Below are 23,295 nucleotides of genomic sequence, written 5' to 3' on the forward strand. Positions count from 1 at the left end.
TACTTGGAAATATCCGATTACCGATTACGATTACTAAGTAAAGTAATCGATTACCGATTACTTTTAACGATTACTCTCAAGTTTAAAGCGACACCTATATTTGAAATTAACGTCACCCGTATAATGCTAGAGACATTATTTAAATGCATGTTAAATGTATACAAAACACAATTTTAGGTGCTGATTCTACTCAAAAATATTCACAACAAATATTTTTAAACTTCCAACTTTCAAGATCATTTTTAAATTCAAGTTTTGACAAAACGATTTAACGGAATAGAAAATGTTTTTAAGGTGTAGTTCCAATATAATTTGGCGGCCCTCTAGTCTGAAAGATATCCCGTCTCCCCCACCTCCCAGAATGCGGGATCCGACTCCGACAGTCCGACTACGATTACTTAAAAAAAATCCGAAACATTTCCGAAAAGTATTCGATAAAGATCCGAGTTCGGAACTTCGGATCCAAACTAGGGGTTGGAGTTAGATCCGAAAAAAAGTAATCGTTGAAAGCAATCGTCAGGGACTCATAGAGATCCGAATACCGAATCCTGGCGACTACTTTAAGAAGTAACCGATTACTCGATTACTAGTAATCGGATCCGCCCAGCACTACTTCTCGGATAGACGCCGAAGGTAATAAGTCGATGTACGCTTTCCTTAGTATTGTTTACCCTTTTATTGTTGAATAAACTTAGTTAATTAGTAGAACCACGTCTCACAATTATATTAGTAGAACCACGTCTCACAATTATTACAAGAACACAACAACATGGATTCAGAGTTCATGGAAAATTTCAAACAAACAACAGAATTTAAAGATGGGAGGTACCATGTTAAACTTCCCTGGCATTTAGAAAAGGAGGTCCTACCAAACATCTTCCCCTAGCTATTCAACGTTTCAAACCCTTAGTTAGAAAATTTTCCCCTAGCTATTCAACGTTTCAAACCCTTAGTTAGAAAATTTAAGTCAGACCCAGAATTTTTCATGATTACAAAGAAGTAATCATGGACCAGCTTGAGAAAGGGATAATAGAAAAGGTAGAAAACCCAAAAGTAGGCGAAAACAAATAATTATATTATTTAGTATTTAAATTTTTAGTTTTCACACTGTCCATGTCACGTTAATTTTAGACTGACAACCAATGTAATCTAATTTCTAAAGTGTAGTTAACCAAGGCTTAATTCTTACAGGTTGATATTTTGTATTTGATTGGGAATTTCCTAAGGCAAATAATGCCGGGTTTAAACTGCGCTGTTTAGCAAACCTCAGTTGAAGCAAATAAATTTTTAAAACATCCATGGTTGTGTTTTATTTAATATAGTAAGGTGTCAATTCACTTTTAATATCTCAGTCGAAGCAAACACCCTTTTTAAGTATTAAGTTGAATAGAGACAGACAAAGTCATACATACTATGAGCCCGCCTTACACGATTTGGAGCTAATCCTAGACATTCAGCTACGTCACTCACCCCATGCAGGCTCGAGTGCGACGAATTTCGGAAGAAAGCCCAAAGTTTGAGAGAGATAGTCCCCCTTGGTGTATACGCGCAATAAATAGCGAAAAATACCGACCCAGCAATATACGAATCACCAGAAGAAAATAGGGGAAGTGGGTAGCCGTAGCCTTGAGCCATACAAGTCGTCCAGTGTTTCTCACTTACAATGGTCGATTCCCCTACCACCCTTAAAATTTGAATCTGGCCAATCGGCGCGAAGCATAAAATAGTACCAGATTTCATTGCGAACGCCACCATGTAGCGAACTGTGGAACTAGCTTGTGTAGTCTGCTTATATTTCTGCTGTGCGTCAGTTTGAGTTAGGGTTACGTCAGGCAACGGGTTAATGCGGATATTGGTTTAATTAAGGACGAAAATTCGGTTATTTAATAAAATGAATGTCGTTAAGAGTACGCAGTGTGATTTAACGTACAAGGAAACTACCGATAAGAAAACTCAGGCTGTGTTGAAAGGAAAAGTAAGATCTAGTAGTTAAAAATCAAACTACAACAACTTGGATACAACTTTATTACTTTGAACTCTTCCCTATCACAGTTTAAAACTTCGGACAAGTTAATTTTTTCCCTGGAACTTAGAAATACCATTGTATTTAAAAATAAAGACATATTTTAAAATAAGTTATGAATTTAGTACTTACCACTCGATTCCAGCCTATGCCATTCTGCCTGAGTGCCTCACTGCCTCTAGCAGACGCCTCTAGTCAGTTGGAAGGCGTAGGACCGTACTGTCCACAGAATCACGTCACTCGTGTGTTAATGCGCGTAAAAATCCTATCTCTCTTCACCCCCACGGGGAGGGAAATGGCGCGAAAAATCCGTAAACGGGACGCCTCGCGAAGTTGCCCAAGCTACTCACTTCCCCTATTTTCTTCTGGAATCACGTTACGAAAATCGATTTCCATCGTCAAGATACTGGCCTGTAGCCCACATGTTACAGCCTTTCTTTTTGTAATAAACAATTACATTAACTCGACGTCAACACAAGTATTTTCGGGATTCATCACACACACACCACCTTCATAACGGGACTAGCACTCACAAACCAACACAATGGCAGTGTTTGGTAAGCTAAACATTTTTGATAACAAGACGGAATCATGGTGCCAATATTCGGAGCGCCTGAATGCCTATTTCTTGGCCAACGCTATCGTAGACGCGGAAACGAAACGCGCGATTCTACAGACTGTCCTTAATTAGTCCAGACACTTACACTCTTTTGCGGGATCGAATCCGTCCAGCTGCGGTAGATTCCAAGACTTATGCCCAGTTATACACTGAACACTCATTTCAACCCTAAGCCGTTGCGATGCATAGCCCGCCTGCGATTCTATCGCCGTAATCGTCAGAATGGAGAAACCGTCGAAGCTTTTATCGCTGCGCTTCAATCTCTTGCAGAACACTGCGATTTCACGAATCGCGAAGAGATGATCGTAGATAAGCTCATCTTCGGAATTAACAATGACACAATGCAACAAAAGTTAATTGCCGAAGAAGAAGAAAATAAGTCGGTTACGCTAGCAAGAGCTACCACCATCCTGACGGCGAAGGAAAATGCAAAACGATGTTTGGGTGAAATGAAAACGGAAGATTTGACCAGAGGGGCAGCTTCAGAGGTGCATCATGTTAACGGAAAACATCCGGCGCATCAACACAACGGAAAACCTAACAAAGGACGTCATAACCGACCGCAGTCGCGTCCACAGAACACTGCCGAGAAACACGTTCCGGTAAAACCTAAACCTGATTTCAGTCGGTGTTTACGATGTTCAAATGATGGCCACAAGGGTCCAGCTTGCCCTTACATTGACGCAACATGTCTCCGATGTCATCGCAAAGGACACATAGCTAAAGCTTGTTTGAACCCTCCTGATCAGACCACACAACGATCTCATCAGCGTTCCCACTACATCGAAACCGTTCCTTCAGGTAATCCAGCGCTAATTCCTAATGACGATTACTCACCCGAAGTCTATCACATCGACGCAGCGCCGCTGTCAGCTGCAATTCCCCATGCTGCTATACCTACAGTAGCCAACGTCGTGCCAGGCGACGAGGAGGTACCGCCTCCTGATCGCGTCACCTTGGACATCAATGAGACCAAAATAGAGTTTGAAATCGATAATGGCTCTGGGTTTACGATGATCAATGAAAAAGATTTAGACGCGCTTGGATTAAAAGCTCCTAACACGCCGTTCCCAATGCAGTTGCAGTCTTACATTAACAACATCGAAATAAAGGGCCAATCACTCGTCACCGTCATGTTTCGGGGTCGACAGGCCACGTTACCGCTATTGATTGTCCATGGCTCAAGGCCAAATCTTTGCGGCCGTAAGTGGCTATACTCCACTTTGAACATTCTGCCCTCGTTTCACACTCATAACGGTGGCACCGAAGTCGTCAATACAATTGCTTCACCGGACGTTCCGGAGCTCACTCAACTCTTGAATAAATACGCTGCTTTATTCACGCCAGGCCTGGGTAAACTAAAAGGGATAAAGACCAAACTTTACGTCAAGGAGCAGGCCACGCCTAAATTTTGCAGGGCGCGCTTCACTCCCTACGCCCGCCAGGAGGCCGTAGCGACTGAGTTACGTCGAATTGAGAGCGAGGGTATTATCACCAAAGTCAACTATTCTGATTACGCATCCCCTATTGTGGTAGTACAAAAACCACAGGGTGGACTACGCATTTGTGCGGATTTCAAAACGACGTTGAACCCGCAGTTAAATATCGAAAAGTACCCGTTACCACGCCCTGACGATATTTTTGCTACTTTGGCTGGTTGCCAAATTTCTCAAAGCTCGATTTAAAGGAGGCATACAATCAGATAGAACTAGAAGAAGAATCCAAACAGTACACAGTCATTAACACCCCACTAGGCCTATTTAAATTCAATCGACTGCCGTTTGGAGTCGCCTCAGCGTCCGCGATCTTCCAACGCATTATGGAAACCGTACTTTCGGACATCAAACAAGTTACGCCTTTCCAGGACGACACCTTAGTTGGTGGTCAGTCCCGCGAGGATCATCTCATCATCCTCGACGCTGTCCTCACGAAATTCATGCAGTGTGGTTTGAAGCTGAAGAAAGAAAAATCTAACTTCCTTCAGACAGAGGTAGAGTTCTTGGGCCACCGATTAGACGCTAACGGAATACAGCCCCAAGAAATCAAGATGAAGGCCATTATGAATGCCCCGTCACCGCAGAACGTAGAAACCCTACGTTCCTTCCTTGGTCTTGTGAATTATTATTCAAATTTTCTTCCAAATAACACGACCAAACTCGCGCCTCTGTATGAGTTGCTTCAGAAGAACACTCCATGGCAATGGGAACTTCCGCAACAAACAGCATTTCAGAACGCCAAAGACGCATTCAAGTCTTCAACGTTACTCGTCCATTACGATCCGCAACAGAAAATATCTCTCTCGTGCGACGCTTCCCGGTTTTATCACACCATTGGGACGACCAAGAAAGACCTATCGCATTCGCATCAAGAAGCCTCACCCATGCTGAGAGAAACTACTCCCAACTCGATAAAGAAGCGCTTGCAATTATCTTCGGGGTGAAGATGTTTAAAGACTACCTCTACGGCACGCACTTCACGTTATTCAGTGATCATCAACCCTTGATCACGCTTCTGTGAGCCCAATTGGAGGTACCACCAATGGCAGCGGTTCGCTTACAACGCTGGTCGCTAATCCTAGCAGCCTACTCTTACACACTGAAATTCCGTAAAGGCTCCGCTAATGCCAATGCTGATGCAATGAGCCGGTCACCGCTTCCCGTCGACTCGACAGCAACACCAGTCCCGGCTGAGTATGTCTTCGTCGTCAACGAAGTAACGAACGCGGGTCCTTTAACGGTGCGCCAGGTTGACGAGGCCACGCAACGCGATATCACTTTGCAAACTCTCGGGACGTACCTGAGAAATGGATGGCCAGACAAAAACCAACTGCCACCAGGTCTAGAAGCGTTTTACCACAGACGAAACGACCTGTCAAACTTTAACAACATTTACCTGATGAGCAACCGCGTCATCATACCTGAGATTCATCGAACCTCAATGTTACAAGAGCTCCACGGCTCACACATGGGTACAGTCAGAATGAAAGCTACCGCACGTTCCAGATTCTGGTGGCCCAATATAGATCGTGACATTGAGCGCATATCTCAGACCTGCCAGGTCTGTAGTGAAAATGCTGCGTTGCCACCACGCGAATTCCGGCCATGGCCTCCTACCAACACACCCTGGGGTCGTGTACATGCCGATTTCGCAGGTCCGATAGAAGATAAATATCTCCTCATCTTTGTAGATAGTCACACAAAGTGGCTCGAAGTCTACGTCACCTAGTCACAAACTACCCATGTTGTGGTGTCACACCTGCGTGAACTCGTAGCTCATCATGCCGATTCTCGTCACGGATAACGGGCCATGCTTCGCAAGCATAGAATTTGCTGAATTTACACGTCTAAACGGCATTCGTCATATCACCTCCGCTCCATATCACCCTGCATCGAACGGACTCGCGGAAAGGGCAGTGCGAACTGTCAAAGATACCCTCAGGAAGGTGTCTTCCCCTACTACGGACGTCATCGATGTTCTTAATTCCGGATTTGAAACACACAAATCGGGTTTGTTGGAAGTACGTTTGGCACGCATTCTCCTACACTATCGGCGAGCTCCCAACGACTCCGGAAAATCACCGGCAGAGTCCATGTTCGGTAGACAAATTACCTCGCGATTGGATCTTTGTCACCCAAAGGTAGTTACGGCACAACTTGAAGCCGTACATCACCCTGGCAAGGGTAAATTCGAAGTCAACGACTCCGTCTACGCATACAACTATGGCAGTGGCGCTAAATGGATAGCTGCACAATCACGGATCACATCGGGCATATGATGTACGCTATCCAAACCGTTAACGGAACGTTACGCCGTCATCGAAACCAAATCAGAGCTCGTCATGACTCCGCTGCACCCACATCACCTCAACCAAACGAGAATGGCTTCCTGCTCTGGGACACGTTCCATCAAACGCCAACAGATCCAGAAGGAGATCATACCTCTAGCGAGCCCGTCGCGCCACCAATTCGACCGCTTAATGCACCGCGACCTGTCCCTAAGGAACCTCAGCCACCCAGAGTTAACTATGACGCTGACCCATTAACAACAGACGTTCCACCTACGCAGAGATCGAAAACTCGCCCCAACGTCAAAGACGTGTGCCAGAACGCTTTCGCGATACTTGAACTCTCCGTGTAATGATAACACGATAGGACAATGACATTGATTTTACTTTTCTTTAACGTCTGCAATTCCGTTCATGTAACCTGTATTACTTTCATTATTTACCTTGTGATAACATTAGTACAAAACCAAAAAGGGGGATATTGTTATATTCAGTAACAAACAACAAATCAAATAAAATAGTTCCTATAACTGCCGCTAGGAGACGACACATGCTTAACATGACGTCAGGCTTTTTTGTATGTAAGAAAGTCGGGATTGGGGATTTTAGAGATCGGCACTTCTCGGATAGACGCCGAAGGTAATAAGTCGATGTACGCTTTCCTTAGTATTGTTTACCCTTTTATTGTTGAATAAACTTAGTTAATTAGTAGAACCACGTCTCACAATTATTACAAGAACACAACAACATGGATTCAGAGGTCATGGAAAATTTCAAACAAACAACAGAATTTAAAGATGGGAGGTACCATGTTAAACTTCCCTGGCATTTAGAAAAGGAGGTCCTACCAAACAATCTTCCCCTAGCTATTAAACGTTTCAAACCCTTAGTTAGAAAATTTAAGTCAGACCCAGAATTCTATCATGATTACAAAGAAATAATCATGGACCAGCTTGAGAAAGGGATAGTAGAAAAGGTAGAAAACCCAAAAGTAGGCGAAACAACCCAGGCACTTATTATACACCTCACCAGGCAGTCAGAAGAAAAGATAACCCTACAACCAAGCTCAGGGTAGTCCTAGATGGTTCGGCCCACGCTAAAGGGGAACCGTCCCTCAATGATTGTTTAAGTAGCGGGCCAAATCTAAATCCTGAACTGTTACTATTGCTACTGCGTTTTAGAAAACACGTCATAGTAATTAATGCCGACATTGAGAAGGCATTTTTGCAAGTGGCCCTAGCCGAGGAAGATAGAGATTCGGTCAGGTTCCAGTGGGTCAACGAAATAGATGGGAATATTAACGATGATGAATTCATTGTGCTCAGAATGGCAAGGGTAGCTTTCGGTTTAACCAGTAGTACGTGCTTACTAGCAGCCACACTTAAAATTAATGTAGAAAGTTTTAGAGAAGTAAAACCCAAAGCTGTTGAGGTAATCAACCAAGACACATACGTTGATGACGATACTACTGGAGAAACTGATGTACCTAAAGCCTTTGAGCTGTCAAAAGACGTAGCAGAAGTTATTAGGAAGGCCAATATGAAATTAAGAAAAATAAAATGGCAAACAAACTCAGTCAAGCTTAGAGAACTTTGGAGACAAGAAAATACAAAGGCAAAGGGATCAGGCATACCATTCGATGGTAAACAGGAAGCTGAACCGCAAAAACTATATTAGGGTTAATTTGGGACTTAAGGGCATACACATTCTCCTTAGAAGTCACAAAAATCATTGAAACGTTACCCAACATTAAGCAAACAAAAAGGGGTGTGCTTAGTAAAGTGGCACAAGTTTTCGACCCCATGATGGGGATTTTAGCGCCCTATACGATCAGAGCAAAAATGATACTACAGACACTTTGGATTGAAAAAGTAAGTTGGGATGAAAGAGCTATCTGAAAAACTAGGAAAATTGTACCAAGAATTACCACAAATTGGGAAAGTGGCAATAGACAGGTGCTATTTCAAGGAAGCTCCTGATAAAGTAACGAACATGTCTCTGCACTGTTTTTGTGATGCGAGTATGAAAGCTTACTGTGCGGTAATTTACATTCGTTACGTAATAAACCACACGGAGGTAAAAGTGGCATTTGTTACCGCAAAGGCTAGGGTGGCTCCCTTGGAAGAACTTACTCTCCCAAGACTTGAGCTGATGGGTTGCGCAATAGGAGCTAGGCTATTGACTTATGTCAAAGAGGCGTTCAAAGAGGAAAAGTTAGATGTTCATATATGTGGACAGATTCAATGATTGCGCTTCATTGGATAAAGGGTGCATCAGAAGTCTGGAAACCTTTTGTTTAAAATAGGATCAAAGAAATCAAGCAACTATCCAACCCCGATACTTGGGCTCACTGCCCAGGGGAACAAAACCCCGCGGATAAAGGTACAAGGGGGGGGGTGAAAGTTGAGCATCTTTTAAAAGGGAAACAGTGGTTAGAAGGACCGAGTTGGCTCGTGAAGGATGAAACCTTATGGCCTAAATTTTCGGAAGACCAATCTAGAATGGAAGAAAATTTAGATGAAATTAAAAGAGAAAGAAAAGTTGAAACTTTGGTTATTAGATGCACCGAAAAACGAAACCTAAACAAAATAATTTACCTAAACAAATTTAGCTCTCTTCAAAAAGTGCTATATGATTAGATTTTTAGATATACAAATCTATAAAAAAGCGAATGTTGTAAAAGGACCAATCCAAACAAGTGAACTAAATAGAGCTGAGTTATACTGGATTAGATCTTCTCAAAAACTAGATTATTTAGAGGAAATTGAAACATTAGAGGAAGGAAAACAAATTAGCAATAACTCTAAAATTGTGAACCTATCGCCCTTTTTGGATGACCAAGGTGTATTAAGAGTAGGGGGTCGATTAAAAGAATGCAGCATGAGCTATGCAACAAAACATCCAATCATTCTATCTAAAAATCAACAACTGTCAAAATTGATAATGAGAAGAAGCCATTACCAAGTTTATCACTCAGGTGTCCAAGATACCATAACTCAGGCGCGTGAGCGCTATTGGGTAATTTCAGGTCGGCAGTTGGCCAAAAGTGTAGTCAAAGGCTGTTATTTATGTAACAAGTTGGGAAAACCAATATATTACCTCTCCGAGTCAAGACGACTACTTACAAACTTATTTACCCAGATATGGAAATGTTTCTTAAGTTAAAATTTATGAAATATTAAAGCAGTATACAAAGCATAGCAAATATACTGTAAATCAGACGACATTTTACATCCAATAATGATATACTTGTACACATTAAAATCATCCGATGGGGGAAAAACGGGAAATGAAGAGATAAAACTTTGGAGGGATATTACCCCAATTTTCTACTCCTCAACTGTATGCCCTCTATGTTCAAAGCCATATTCACAACAGGGTTGCCATGTAAACACTATCCTCTCGTTTCACCTCAACGATTTTCTTAGTTTTGTCAACATGACTGTTAACGTTACATAACACCAAAGCTTATTTGTGGCTACACACACTGAAAGTAAATGCGCATCATAAAAAGCATGAAAACACGAAGCTATAATCCGATTACGATCAGACCTTTCACTGGTCTGGGCTGCGTTCAGCAGGGCTCACCAAAAAAGACAGCGGATTTTGGAAATGTTTACCGGTGAGCTCTGTCGTCATAGCTTTTCTCCGGTCATCCGCGTTTTATAAATGACGCTAGCGCAATAAAGCGTGCAAGGTACCAAGGCTTAACAAAAATTGTATGATAACATATTTATAGAGATAGATAACAACTTTTATAATTAAAATTAGAAACTAACATATCTCTTAAAATTCTCGCGTGATCAACTCATTTCACGCTAATTAAATAGCTATAGTCCCATCAGAATCATCAAGCTATTTGTATTAATTCCTCCATGGTTTTTTCGCCAAACTGAGAACTACGCGTTTTACGTCACGTTATCCAAACAGCCGACTATTTTCTTTGAAGACCGCGCTAGCTCAGCGCTGAGCACCATGACGTCATAATTCATAAACAAAATCCCGTTATGTAGGACACTGTTAACAGCGCTGGGCTGTGCTGAACGCGGCCCAGATTTAAGCCTAACTATTTGAAAGTGTATTTAACTTTGGGCTCTGCTGAACGCGGCCCAGATTTAAGCTTAACTATTTAAAAGTGTATTTAACTTTCGGCTCACTCTGAACCGTTAATGTCTCTGCATTACAGACACGAAAACCAAGCGTTTACTTTTTGGTTCACTAGGCCTATTGGCAAATAAAAGTTCATTTGACCAACATAGTAGCGTTGTGCTTGTATTCACTTTAGAAAGGATTATGCTATAAACAGATCTAGTATAGCTTAAGTAATATATAAACATCCATTTTAAATAATAATATTTAAAAAAATCTTTGGAATATCAAAATGAAATAGAGCTTTAAAGCTACAAAAGTACTAAATGCATCATAATTACGAAAAATATTTCCACATATTCACTTTATATTAAGGATAAAGGGAATATTATGGTTCTGTAGGATTTCTTTACACATCAAAACAAAACGAACTTCTAACGCAGCGCACTACTGTAACAACGGACGGACACACACAGACAAAAACATAGGCTGCTTTTTAACTCTTTCCGTATTAATTTTGAATTGAGAAACAAGATTATCTTAAATATTAAAATAAATATAATTAATATTTAATATTTACTTCGTTAGTTATTCGCCTTATTGAACGTTACATCGTTTTAAAAAAGAACAATTAAACATTCTTAAGAGACTTGACTAATATTGGCGTTTGAAATGAAGCATACGCCGGTTGCTTCGCCTTACTAAAATAGGTAGTATATAAGGGTTTCGAATCGCAGCTATGGATAAGAACAGCGCAATTGCGTGAACCTTTGGTGGAAGCCCCACCTTAGGGAGGCCGGACGTTTCTCGTAACCCTGGCCGATCGCCGCGTATGTCTTAACCTTAACGATGATGATGGAGTAGAAGACTGGTGTCCATGTGGGATGGACAAAAACAATGACCAGAAGATGGTGGTGTGTAGAAACCAGTGTGTACAGACTGGTGTCCATGTGGGATGGACAAAGACTAGAAGATGGTGGGGATCTCATTAGAAGCCAGGTGTACAGACTGGTGTCCATGTGGGATGGACAAAGACCAGAAGATGGTGGTGATTAGAAGCCAGTGTGTACAAAATGGTGTAAATGTGGGATGTACAAACTGGTGTAAATGTGGGATGTACAAAGACCACAAGAGGGTGGTGATTAGAAGCCAGTGTGTACAGACTGGTGTCCATGTGGGATGGACAAAGAGCAGCAGATGATTGTGATTAGAAGCCAGTGTGTTTGGGGGGGGGGCAGGGGGGAGGCTCCCCCCCTAAAATTTTGTCGAGTTGGCAAATTGACGCTCACTTGGCAAAATGAAGCTCAGGGAAATGGAAAATGGACCTAAAAGGCCAGGGAAATGTCAGGGAAAAATATTTTGGAGTGAAATTGAAATTCTGGAAAACAGTATCAGAGTGACCGGAATCAGAGATTTGAGCAGAGCCAAAAAATCGCGGAGCTCGCTTCGCTCGCTCCGAATATAACTTTAATGAGAGGGAGCATTTGATTTCATTATATCAACTTATAGACGGTGGTTCATTACAAGACACACTTTATAAAGTCTTTAATTACAAACAGAAGTCGGAATTAAGGAAATCAGTGAAGTGATTTGCTTTGAAAGAGTGTTGGGCTGTTGGCAACATAGTAAGATTTTACCCGACCCAGCTCTTTAAAGTATCTTCATTTAGTAACTTTTAGTTACTTTCGGTTCACTATTTTTAAAATAATTTGTCACTTTTTCACTTACTAGTAAATTATTATCCTATAATTTCAACAATTTTATATAATTACTAGTTTCAAAGTCTATGTTCGCCATGTGAGTTATTGCAAATGGTCAGGGAAAATTGATGAATTTGATCAGGGAAACTTGATGAATTTGATCAGGGAAACTTGATGAATTTGATCAGGGAAACTTGAAGAATTTGATAAGGGAAACTTGAAGAATTTGATAAGGGAAACTTGAAGAATTTGATAAGGGAAACTTGATGAATTTGATGAGGGAAAATTGATGAATTTGATCAGGGAAACTTGATGAATTTGATCAGGGAAACTTGATGAATTTGATCGGGGAAACTTGATGAATTTAGTCGGGGAAATTTGATGAATTTAGTCGGGGAAATTTGATAAATTTAGTCGGGGAAATTTGATAAATTTAGTCGGGGAAATTTGATAAATTTAGTCGGGGAAATTTGATAAATTTAGTCGGGGAAATTTGATAAATTTAGTCGGGGAAATTTGGTAAATTTAGTCGGGGAAATTTGATAAATTTAGTCGGGGAAATTTGGTAAATTTAGTCGGGGAAATTTGATAAATTTAGTCGGGGAAATTTGATGAATTTAGTCGGGGAAATTTTATAAATTTAGTCGGGGAAATTTTATAAATTTAGTCGGGGAAATTTTATAAATTTAGTCGGGGAAATATTATAAATTTAGTCGGGGAAATATTATAAATTTAGTCAGGGATTTTCATTCCAAAACTATTTTACGAAACAGAGTAACATGATAATTACTACGTGTCGCTTGGCAAATTTTTGGCTTCAAGTTGGCAAAATTTGGTGGGCTCCCCTCCAAAACCTTGTCCCTTCGGAACGCCCCTGTGTGTACAGACTGGTGTCCATGTGGGAAGGACAAAGACCAGAGGCTGGTGATGTTAGACAGGCAATGGAGTAATAGCCTGTAAGTGTAATGCAATTTCCGGAAATTGAGAACACGTTTGCTCCGATTTGCAAACTGCGAACGCGGTCACGTGGGTGTAACAACAGACAGACAGACAGACACACAGAGACGTCGAAATTAGAACCTCTCCGTGACATACGTCACTCGGAGAGGTAAAAATCTTGAAGATAGTGACCTCATAAAAATAATATTTTTGCGTAATTGACTGCAAACAAGTTGGGAAAACCAAAATATTACCTCTCCGAGTCGGGGAAAAGACTAGTATACGACTCAATATCGAAATACTAGAGCAACATTTTTTCCCTTTGTTTTGTCTAACGAGGCTTAAGTCATTGAATAGTTTTCTCTACATTGTCAAAATATATAATCATCCGCTAATCCCAGGTTTCAAATCATTATTTACAAAGAATATATAAGTTCCATGTTAAATTTTATTCTCTGATGCATACCACTAACCCGATAACGATTAGCCCTTTCAGTGATCTAATGCTACCATGGTGCTTTCTTCTATTATAAAATTTATATCTGATTATTTAAACGTGTATTTAACTTTCGGCTCACTCTGAACCGTTAATGTCCCTTCATTACAGACACGATAATCAAAACCCAAAGTTTACTCCACCTCTGGTCTCAATTATTTACTCTTTGGCTCACTAAGCCTATTGCAGTTACCCGACAGAATCCAGGCCTTAGCTTTCTTCTTGAAATAACTACAACAAGGATTATTCTATATACAGATGTAATATAGCTTAAGTAATATATAAACAGCCATTTCAAATAATAATATTAAAAAACATCCTTGGAATATCAAAATGAAACAGAGCTTTAAAGCTACAAAAGTACTAAATGCACCGTAATTACGAAAAGGATTTCCACATATTCACTTTATATTATGGAAAGAGTGAATATTAAGGTTCTGTAGGATTTCTTAACACGTCAAAACAAAGCGAACTGCTAACTCGGCGCACTAGTGTGACAACGGACAGACAAAAAAATAGACTGCTTTATAACTCTTTCCGTATTAATTTTGAATTGAGAAAAGAGATTATCTTAAATATAAAAACAAGATTATCTTAAATATTAAAATAAATATAATTAATATTTAATATTTTCTTCGTTAGTTATTCGCCTTATTGAACGTTACACCGTTTTAAAAAAGAACAATTAAACATTCTTGAGAGACTTGACTAATATTGGCGTTTGAAATGAAGCATACGCCGGTTGCTTCGCCTTACTAAAATAGGTAGTATATAAGGGTTTCGAATCGCAGCTATGGATAAGAACAGCGCAATTGCGTGAACCTTTGGTGGAAGCCCCAGCTTAGGGAGGCCGGACGTTTCTCGTAACCCTGGCCGATCGCCGCGTATGTCTTAACCTTAACGATGATGATGGAGTAGAAGCCAGGTGTGCAGGCTGGTGTCCATGTGGGATGGACAAAAACAATGACCAGTAGATGGTGGTGTGTAGAAACCAGTGTGTACAGACTGGTGTCCATGTGGGATGGACAAAGACTAGAAGATGGTGGGGATCTCATTAGAAGCCAGGTGTACAGACTGGTGTCCATGTGGGATGGACAAAGACTAGAAGATGGTGGGGATCTCATTAGAAGCCAGGTGTACAGACTGGTGTCCATGTGGGATGGACAAAGACCAGAAGATGGTGGTGATTAGAAGCCAGTGTGTACAGACTGGTGTAAATGTGGGATGTACAAAGACCACAAGAGGGTGGTGATTAGAAGCCAGTGTGTACAGACTGGTGTCCATGTGGGATGGACAAAGAGCAGCAGATGATTGTGATTAGAAGCCAGTGTGTACAGACTGGTGTCCATGTGGAATGGACAAAGACCAGAGGCTGGTGATGTTAGACAGGCAATGGAGTAATAGCCTGTAAGTGTAATACAATTTTCGAAATTTCCGGAAATTGAGAACACGTTTGCTCCGATTTGCAAACTGCGAACGCGGTCACGTGGGTGTAACAACAGACAGACACACAGATACGTCGAAATTAGAACCTCTCCGTGACATACGTCACTCGGAGAGGTAAAAAACACCTTGCTAAAGCTGGTGACGCACCTTTCGCTAATTTGCCGAAAGAAAGAATTGAGGAAACTCCATGTTTTGAAACCATAGGGATCGACTTTGCGGGGCCTATTTACGTACAAATAGCAGGGAAAAGCGAAAAAGCTTATATCTGTTTGTTCACGTGTGCTGTGTCAAAAGCCCTGCATTTAGAGTTAGTGGCTTCCCTTAGTACTCACGAATTCCTACATGCATTTTCACGGATGATATTCCGAAGGGGAGTTCCCTACCCGGTATACAGTGACAATGGCAAGACGTTCAAAAAACCTGATAAAGAATTACAAACTATTTGGAAAGTAATTAGAGATCCGGAAGTTTTGAATTTTTTTTTTTGGAAAAAGGGGAATCGAGTGGCGCTTTATCACAGATAGAGCTACCTACAAAAACTGTTTTGAAAAAACTTTCGGGTAAAGCGGCTCTGAACTACACTGAACTAGAAACAATGCTTATAGAAAGTTGTGGTGAATTCCAGACCGATAACATACGTTTTTAACGAGATAGGAGAACCAAGCCCCTTAACACCATCCCACCTATTAATAGGAAAAAGAATGACTTGCCTTCCCCCTAAAAAACTTGATTTAACCAAAAAGATACCAGCCTCAAAAGAGGAATTTAGTAAAAGGGAAAAAAGCCGATTAGCATTAAATGATAGCAGGAGTTCATAATAACCCGAAGTACGAAACTAGTTAAAAAGCCCGTAACAACAAAGTTTCGCCGTAAAGATCAGCGGATTCATACACCGCTTAACTCCCAAAGAAATAGTTACCCCATTTTTTAGCGCCCACGCGCATTAACTTACACACTTCCGGTTTAGCACTATTTTATCTTGTGATTTTGAGAGCGAAAATGGCTCACGTCTGCTTCTGTCAGAACGGTGTAAATTTAGCCTTGGCTAAGAAGTTGGCTTTTAGTCGGGGTTTCTAGTTTTCTACAAAACATTTAAACGATCGTCAATGATGTTTTGTTGTGATATGTGTGAGTGAGAATTCCGTGGTTAAATTAAAACGGTTGAGACAAATTTATTCCCAGTATCTTTAATATAAGAATTCCATCGTGTTTCTACGTCCACCATATCGCCATTTTTCTTTTCGACGGAGATCCCAGCCAACGGAAGTTTTGGAACGATAACCAAGGAGCATAGATACCACTACGATATACTGTAAGGTTGTATGTCCATAAACAGGCTAATCCATTCTATGCGCAACGACAGAATCCTGTTGTTCGCAATTTTTACCATTAGCTCTATGGCCAATTTCATACTTCCCCCCGAAGGGGGGTTATTATGAACTCCTGATGATAGATTATGGAAAAGATGGAGAAATGAATATCTCTTAGAACTAAGATCGGCTCATATAATAGTAAACTAGATAAAAAACAAAAAGAAATGAAAAAAGGAGATGTAGTCCTAATTCACGAGGACAAAGTTCAAAAACAAATGTGGAAGTTAGGCTTAATTAAGGAAGTAATAGTAGGAAGAGATGGAAGAGTAAGATCATGCATAGTCAGAAACGATGAAGGCCATGAGATACGTAGACCAGTGCAATTACTGTATTCTTTAGAAGTAAATGATTAGACTAACTCAATAAAATTAATTAAGATTAAAATTGCATGCAATTCGTGTTATAAAAAGTTTAAATAATGTAATAATCATAAAAGGTAATATTGTTTAGCTAAAAATTTGATTTGAAATCTATGTATATCAAAAAAAAACTCTATAACATTGATAATTTTTTAATTTGTAATAGTGTAATCGAATGTAGAAAAGACAAAGTCTTTTGTGGGGAGTGTTAAAAAATTAAACGTAACCCCTCACCCCTTTGTATTATAACATCCAACGTTCAAAAAACACCCTTTAAAATTTAAAAACATGTTGTTGAAAAACTAAAAAACCCCTAAGAAAAGAAAAATATTTTTGTAAGATTTGGGTACCTAGCAAAAACCCTCAAATCGAAAACAACCTGTGACGTGGGTGATACGCACGGGGTTTTTAATCTGGGGGTGGTCCCCTTAAAAGAAAAACAACCTTACCTCTGTATAAAATTCTACAAATAAAATCACTTGTTTTTAAGAATTCAAACCCTTAAGATCTCGTCATTTAGTGGTGGTGAAATTTAGAACCTAGCCAAATAGGTAAAATACATAAAAAAAAATTTAGCGCCTAGCCAAATAGGCAAAAATCACTTGGAAATTTTTCAGTCGGTTTTAAGTGTAAGCTTTAAATAAAACAAGCTCTCCCTTCAATAATCATAAGAGTATTCCGCAATAATGGTGGTGTTTAGAAGCCAGTGTGTACAGGCTGGTGTCCATGTGGGATGGACAATGACCAGAAGATGGTGGTGTTTAGAAGCCAGTGTGTACAGACTGGTGTCCATGTGGGATGGGCAAAGAGCAGGGGCTGGCGGTGTTAGACAGGCAATGGAGTATTATCATGTAAGTGTAATACAATTTTCGAGATTTCCGGGAACTGTAAATGCGGTCCGGAAATTGAGAACACGTTTGCTCCGATTTACAAACTGCGAACGCGGTCAAGTGGGTGTAACAACAGACAGACAGACAGACACACACACAGACAAACACGTTGAAATTAGAACCTCTCGGTGTACATACGTCACTCGGAGAGGTAAAAAGTTGAACATTTTCAGATTTTGGAAAAATTCGCGTTTATTAGCGCGTGCTTGGACCTAGGCCTTCAAATTGTGTCTCATTTGATGGGGAACTAAAATATGTATCTAATTGTCAATTATCAATTTCCTGTGATCAACGGTTTTTGAATTATTGAAAATTTCCTGAAAAAAATCGACGGATAAAGACTTTTGAAAAAGTGTGTACAACCAGTGATAGATTTATATTTTTAAGACGGAATGGGTAATACGATTATTCGGGTGCGCGTTCAAGTCCACGATCTCCTTACCCGTGACGGAGGGGTATGATAAAGAGGCGGGTCTTATTTTCGTTATGGCGTTGTATGTATATCCGGGTCAAATGAAAGTCGTCTGCCCTTTCGTCTGCCAAGTCGGATTGTAATTTTTGAAAGAACATTGTTTAAAAATGGAAGTTACACAAGACATAGGGCTTGCAACTGAAAAAAAACGGGGAAGACCCAAGAAAATTAAAAGTGAGTTAGAATTGAGTAAAAGTCTTCATAGATATTACAACACGAACAGGTTTTAACCAAACACTAAGCTCACAAAATTCCTGGCCATTCACTAAGCCTTGGTTAACTTCATCAAATTCGTTTACAAAATCATGAGGATAGTAGACATGATTGGCTTAAGAAAGAATTAGCGAACACTTTTCACCCTTACAGATGTACTCCAAATCCAAAACACCGGCACCAAATTCACAAACTACCTTCTTAATTGCCATTAAAAACAATTCCCGAATAATTTCCGGACCCTCGCTTTTAGAAGGCTCCATTTTGAACTCCTGTACAACGCAAGAGGGGTCGTAGTCATGGCGACAGAGGTAAACAGGAATTACGTATTTTTGGCCCTCCTTGTCAGCAACGTCACCAATACGTAGTTTTAGTGAGCCAATAAGATAATTTAATTTTTCGGTTACGTGTTGAAGGAAGGGACTCCATACTCGGCTATGAGTCGGACTGAAGTAAAGGCCAAACGTTGTCCATTCCGTCTTAAAAAAATAAATCTATCCCTGGTACAACTCATAGTTATTTTACAAATAATAAATTTAGGTCTTAAAGACAACTTACTCCCATGATTATAAATTAAAAATTAAAAACTCATGCACTTGAATATACTCACCATTCCACATTTATTATCTAGTAATAAACAATGTTTAATTTGTGTTTAAAAAAGGGGGAAAATATATTTTAAAATCTATGTAATAACACTAATATTCACATTGATATTGAGATTTGAACTAACAATGTCTATAAAACACCAATGTTCTAAAACGAAGCATTTTCAAATTCGCACGAAAGAGTAGATTATCACGCCATTTACGAGATGCTGTTGAAAGTAAAACTTCCAGAGGTTACCGCTTGGAGCTTTACATTTCCCCACTCGGTCTATATTTCACTCTGGTAAAATAGCACTGAGAATTTTATGATCATAAAGCGGCACATTTTGGCTATATCCGGCCCAATGGGCCAGGAGCAAAGTAAAATCCTCAGCGACACGATTGTTGTTTCATGGAAAGACTAGTTGTGCAGCAATCAACACTTTGAACAGCGGTGTTTATACTCAGGCTCGAATCAAATTCATTTATTATTTACCAGGAACGCATTTCCAATTGTCGCTATTGAACCGGTTTAATTGAATTTATAACTTTACTATCAACTTAAGAAAACAAATTTTTCCTCAATTGCAATCGAAATTGTGTATTTAATTTCAGATTTGAGAACTCTCTAAAACGTGTTTAAAGGAAATCTATTATGATCGAGGCGTTGGGTGTCTTTACTTTTTGGTCTAGTCCAACAAACATCAATGGAAGGAAAATAACTCGGTATTACATTATTTTATTTACCATTTTTGTAATATTTCTGATGTTCTATTAAAAACAAATTTACTCAATAGACCTAATCTTCTCATTTTCTAATATTGTAAAACTGCCTAAACACTGTAGTTGTCGAATTAAAATGCTAGTATCATTTTAAATATCAAAGGAAAGTAGTAGCCCTGATCAAGTCAGGGTATGTTCCCATTTTCCCCAATCCCAAAATACCCAAAAGGAATATTTCGCCCAAAAGATTTTTTGTCCCATTTCGCCCAAAAGATTTTTTCCCCATTTCGCCCAAGCCCAGAAGTTGAGATCTAATTTTAGCCTATAGAAATAAAAAAGACCTAGAAAAAATTAGCCTTGGGTTGGGTTAGGCTAGGTTAGGTTAGGTTAGGTTGGGTTGAGTTAGGCTAGGTGGGTGGGAAGCCTTCACATGAGCAGTTCCCTTATGAGCGGATTTCATATTAGCGGTCCTCATAACTACAGTTCTCTAAATAGCGGTTCCCGAAGTGGCAGTTCACCTGTTACAGCAATTACCGATACAGCAGTTCTCTAAAGAGCGGAAAAACAGATATGCGAAAAACCATAGCTGTTTATTATGGTGTAATCTTGCCCAGCTGGGTTATATGAACTTTAAAAGAACTAGGTCAGATATGGATAATTTGGTTAGGTTAAAGTTGATTATTTCAACTAAATAGTATTAGGTCAGGTTAGGTTAGACTTAGGTTAGTAATATTTTGGAAATGGTTTAACAATGTTACGCCTTTTCCAGAAAATTAATGTTTACAATTATCTTCTTCCGAAATATAATAACCTTTCTCGAATTAATATGCCTTTTCCAAAATATTACTGTTTACAATTATCTTCTTCCGAAATAAAATAACCTTTCTCAAATTATAATATGCCTTTTCCAAAAAATAACTGTTTACAATTATCTACTTCCGAAATAAAAACCTTTCTCGAATTATTTTTTTATCCTGGTAAGAGAATTGTAAACTGATACAGCCTGAAGAAGTACAATATTTAAGTGTACTTTTTAATAAAAAAAGTCATAAATACGCGCCGAGTTTATTAAAGCAGTGGAAGGCACGGATCGAGAGGATATTGTATGGGAAATTAATACCCAATGTTTCTGTTTTGGGGGAAAAATATTTTGGGACAAATGGGATTGGGAGAAATGGGAATTGGGGAAACTGTTTTTGGGTGAAATGGGGGAGAATCCAAGTCAGTTCTTGGTTTTTAGCCATATCGTAGTATACGATAGGCTCTTAGTTTGACCCGAGCCGTAGTAGTAGTACTAGTAGTCGTGGCCGGAGTTTTCGCTTTCGTTATCGTCAGATTTTAGCTTAAAAGGAACTTTATATTACCACAACCCACCCATTGGGGTAACTGGGCTCGGTTAGAGATTTAATTTTAATTAAAATTTTTTCAAGTCAGACCCGGGAATCGAACCCGGGACGCTGGCGCAGTAGACAGTCACTCTAACCACTAAACCATAGAGACTTGATAGAAATTCCGAGTTTTCTATTAATTATTTTTATCTCTAAAATGTCGGGGTGATGTGGGGTGGGGTACCTCTTAATCTGTGGGGTCGGATACTTTTGAATTTTTATCTGTGGGGTCGGATACTTATGAATTTGTATGTTTGGGGTTTTTATATTTATTTTCTTTTTATGTATGTGCTAATTAAATAGATAACGATTTTCCCCGTTTTTCGTTCTCGTTCGGTAGCTATCGTCATCTATGTTATGTTTGACTGGAACGTTTTGGCGGTTAATTCAAATGTGGGTTTAGATAGAGCTAACATAGTGTTAAATGAGCGTTATGCGTTTGATCATTTTAGCATTGCTAAAGGTAATTCGAGGGCATAATCACTAAAATGCGTAATTACTATAACTAAACTTTCTCTTTCAAAAGTTTCTGGGCATAAGTCCTTGTTAGAAATTTATAAGATGCGATAAGTGTACATCGGCATAAGTCTATGTTTTAAACTCATCGAGGGGATTATCAATAAAAACTATCTGTTCTTCGATTCGCCGGAATCGAGGGGCTATTAACTCTGATTTTATGCACGGTAAATCAATTAAGCATAGAAAAAGATAGCGCTATTCACTCATTAGGGTAAGGTATAGAGGGGTTATCCACTCATTAGGGTAGGTATAGAGGGGCTATTCACTCGTACGATATGGCTACTATTACGAGCCCTTGGGCCGTCTTGTTTTTATACCTGCTTATTATTTTGTTTGTAATAAGAATTAGAAATGAATTTAATCAATTCCACAGGGCCGGTAGGCCCTTGTAGATATGACTTGATACCGTTTTGTAACGTTAAAGTAATATTCACCCGCTTTTGCTAATTTCCTATGGAGATTAACATGGGTTTTTCGTGATTTTTCCCCATCGATAACTTAAAAACTACAGCGAAGATACTTTTCGGAATTATCTTAAATTAACAATTAAGTATTCAGGGTGTGCTATCGGCCAGCTTGATCAAAACAATTAAGTCTAAGTATGTTAATTTTACTTAATTACAGAAGTACGGCTTTGACCATCGTGATTGGACATAATATTTAGCTAGATCTCTTGGAAAACTCAGTGTCACTACGTATCTGTAGTGTGGTGGTTATCACCTCCACTTCACACGCGGAAGGTCCCAGGTTCGAGCCCTGGTAGATACATGTATTGACCGTCGTTATTGGACATAAGAATTAGCTAGATCTCTTGGAAAACTCATTGCTACCACGTATCTATGGTGCAGTGACTATCACGTCCGCTTCACACGCGGAAGGTCCCAGGTTCAAGCCCTGGTAGATACATGTTTTGACCATCGTGATTGGGCAAAAGAATTAGCTAGATCTCTTGGAAAACTCAGTATTACCACGTATCTATGGTGTAGTGGTTATCACGTCCGCTTCACACGCGGAAAGTCCCAGGTTCGAGCCCAGGTAGATACATGTTTTAACCATCTTGATTGGACATAATAACTAGTTAGATCTCTTGGAAAACTTAGACTTACCACGTGTATGTGGTGTAGTGGCATGGAGGAAAAAGGGGAGGAGTCGAAATCAGGGCTTATATTGCTGGAGAACCGTGATGCCTATAACTACAGGGGGGTGTTAAGAAAGGGGGTCGAAACCGGGTCTTTTTTGAGACGGCGTCACCGTTGTCATGACGACGGTGTTATACACATAATTTGGCGCCCTCTCTCCAAAAAAATGTTCTACACGCGTCCGATATTTTTGAAATTATATTTCCACGTTAGGGCACGTTTTGCTGTGATAGGGAAATCATATTTCACCCGTTCTTCATTCTCGCGTACGTACGTAATAACGGTAAACATTCAATACACCACTTTGACATTACCTAGGGCGCCACAGCGGGCTACTGCGAACTAGTACTTATTAAGATGGGCAGGGAAAAAAACCGCGAGGGGTTGCGCTTTTGCTAGTAGGGGTAACAAAGAGAAGTTTCTAGTCTTTCCCCTTGCGGCGCTTCGAGCGCGGCGCATCGGGCATGCGCGCAACAGAATGTCGAAGTGGTGTATTGAATTATAAATTATAATGGCAATGACCGCCCAAATATCGC

General features: G+C 39.8%; 3 protein-coding genes and 2 non-coding genes across 5 annotated transcripts; all 5 read left to right on the top strand.

The window, feature by feature from the left end:
• Window positions 1-2,776: 2,776 nt before the first annotated feature.
• Window positions 2,777-4,327, top strand: LOC149703730 (uncharacterized). Its single transcript, XM_089867169.1, has one exon. The coding sequence runs from the start codon at window positions 2,777-2,779 to the stop codon at window positions 4,325-4,327; it is 1,551 nt and encodes a 516-aa protein (XP_089723295.1).
• A 2,847-nt stretch (window positions 4,328-7,174) lies between these two features.
• Window positions 7,175-8,103, top strand: LOC149703731 (uncharacterized). The gene is made up of 2 exons (XM_089867170.1): window positions 7,175-7,417; window positions 7,459-8,103. The coding sequence occupies exons 1-2, from the start codon at window positions 7,175-7,177 to the stop codon at window positions 8,101-8,103; spliced, it is 888 nt and encodes a 295-aa protein (XP_089723296.1).
• A 204-nt stretch (window positions 8,104-8,307) lies between these two features.
• LOC149703732 (uncharacterized) lies at window positions 8,308-12,459 on the top strand. Its single transcript, XM_089867171.1, has 5 exons — window positions 8,308-8,466; window positions 8,530-8,639; window positions 8,732-8,808; window positions 9,038-9,430; window positions 12,404-12,459. The coding sequence occupies exons 1-5, from the start codon at window positions 8,308-8,310 to the stop codon at window positions 12,457-12,459; spliced, it is 795 nt and encodes a 264-aa protein (XP_089723297.1).
• Window positions 12,460-22,453: 9,994 nt separating this feature from the next.
• On the top strand, window positions 22,454-22,526 carry TRNAV-CAC (transfer RNA valine (anticodon CAC)). Its single transcript has one exon. It is a non-coding gene; the product is annotated as a tRNA-Val (tRNA).
• Window positions 22,527-22,591: 65 nt separating this feature from the next.
• TRNAV-CAC (transfer RNA valine (anticodon CAC)) lies at window positions 22,592-22,664 on the top strand. Its single transcript has one exon. It is a non-coding gene; the product is annotated as a tRNA-Val (tRNA).
• The last annotated feature ends 631 nt before the right edge of the window (window positions 22,665-23,295 follow it).

This window comes from Phalangium opilio, unplaced genomic scaffold (assembly GCF_054372755.1).
Source record: "Phalangium opilio isolate 3A_F unplaced genomic scaffold, DU_Popi_V2 ptg000017l_1, whole genome shotgun sequence".
Lineage (NCBI taxonomy): Eukaryota > Metazoa > Arthropoda > Arachnida > Opiliones > Phalangiidae > Phalangium > Phalangium opilio.